Source organism: Buceros rhinoceros, unplaced genomic scaffold (genome assembly GCF_000710305.1).
Source record: "Buceros rhinoceros silvestris isolate BGI_N320 unplaced genomic scaffold, ASM71030v1 scaffold27388, whole genome shotgun sequence".
NCBI classification, from domain to species: Eukaryota; Metazoa; Chordata; class Aves; order Bucerotiformes; family Bucerotidae; genus Buceros; species Buceros rhinoceros.
Window position 1 is genome coordinate 4,113 of NW_010427925.1, and position 851 is coordinate 4,963.

At 47.8% G+C, this 851-nt stretch overlaps 1 protein-coding gene across 1 annotated transcript in view; it reads right to left on the reverse strand.

Annotated features, from left to right (window-relative positions):
- Nucleotides 1-384: 384 nt before the first annotated feature.
- Nucleotides 385-851, reverse strand: part of SMURF1 (SMAD specific E3 ubiquitin protein ligase 1) — an 18,114-nt gene continuing 17,647 nt past the window's right edge. Inside the window, exon 19 of the mRNA XM_010142101.1 lies at nt 385-484. Within this exon, the coding sequence (XP_010140403.1) occupies nt 385-484 (100 nt within the window). The remainder of the gene's footprint in view (nt 485-851) is intronic.

The window sequence follows — 851 nt, forward strand, 5'->3', positions numbered from 1 at the left end:
TTAAGCTCATTCTTAATTACACTTTGATTCTCCCGTTAAAAAAAGCCCCACAGGTCACTGACCCTATCACAATATGTGTTACAAATCTAGCAGAATATCCTGTGTAACCAAAGCCAAACGGTGAACTTGGCTGCATTTCGTTTCATGGATGGAAGAAGAGGGAAGGGGTTATTGTAACAAAGGGCAGAAAATAGAGTTGGAAACCACCAACAAAAGCCCCCACCCCCACCCTCGTCCACCAGCGGCGGAAGGGAAACAGCCCCGTCTCTAAGTCGTCTAGAGTTCCGACGCTCCAGACAGCTTAGCAGGAAGTTCACAGCAAGCTTCTTCTAGCTTTTGATTTGGTGGTCCATGAGCTAGCATCTGTTTCCTTTGGTTGCTTTTTCACTCCACAGCAAACCCACATGTCTCTTCCACAGCTGTCAACAGCTTCTCATAAAGCTTCTCGTACGTCTCATAAGGCGGAATGTCAATCCGGTTAAAGCTGGAGGGAAAATAACACATTGCAGCATATGATTCTAAAATATTTACTGGCAACAAAAATTATAGATGAGCTACATGCAGACAGAATTTGTAAAAGTCAAAGAAAGCCTCAGCCACTTCAGTGGCCGAAGGAGACAAGATAAAAACCAACTGTATTTCTGCAGCAGGAGCACACAACTGAACAGGGCAGCGTTTGGGAGGAGGAGGTGAGAGGCAGGCGCAGGAGACTTGGAAACAGAGCAAGACCGCAGGCAGGCCTAACCCCTGCTCTGTCTGCAGACGATCTGCCGCTGCTGAAAGGATTTCCTGCCTCTGATAGAGCGAGACTTCCGAAGGAGAGCTCAGTCCCTGTGCTGGACCCCAACAGC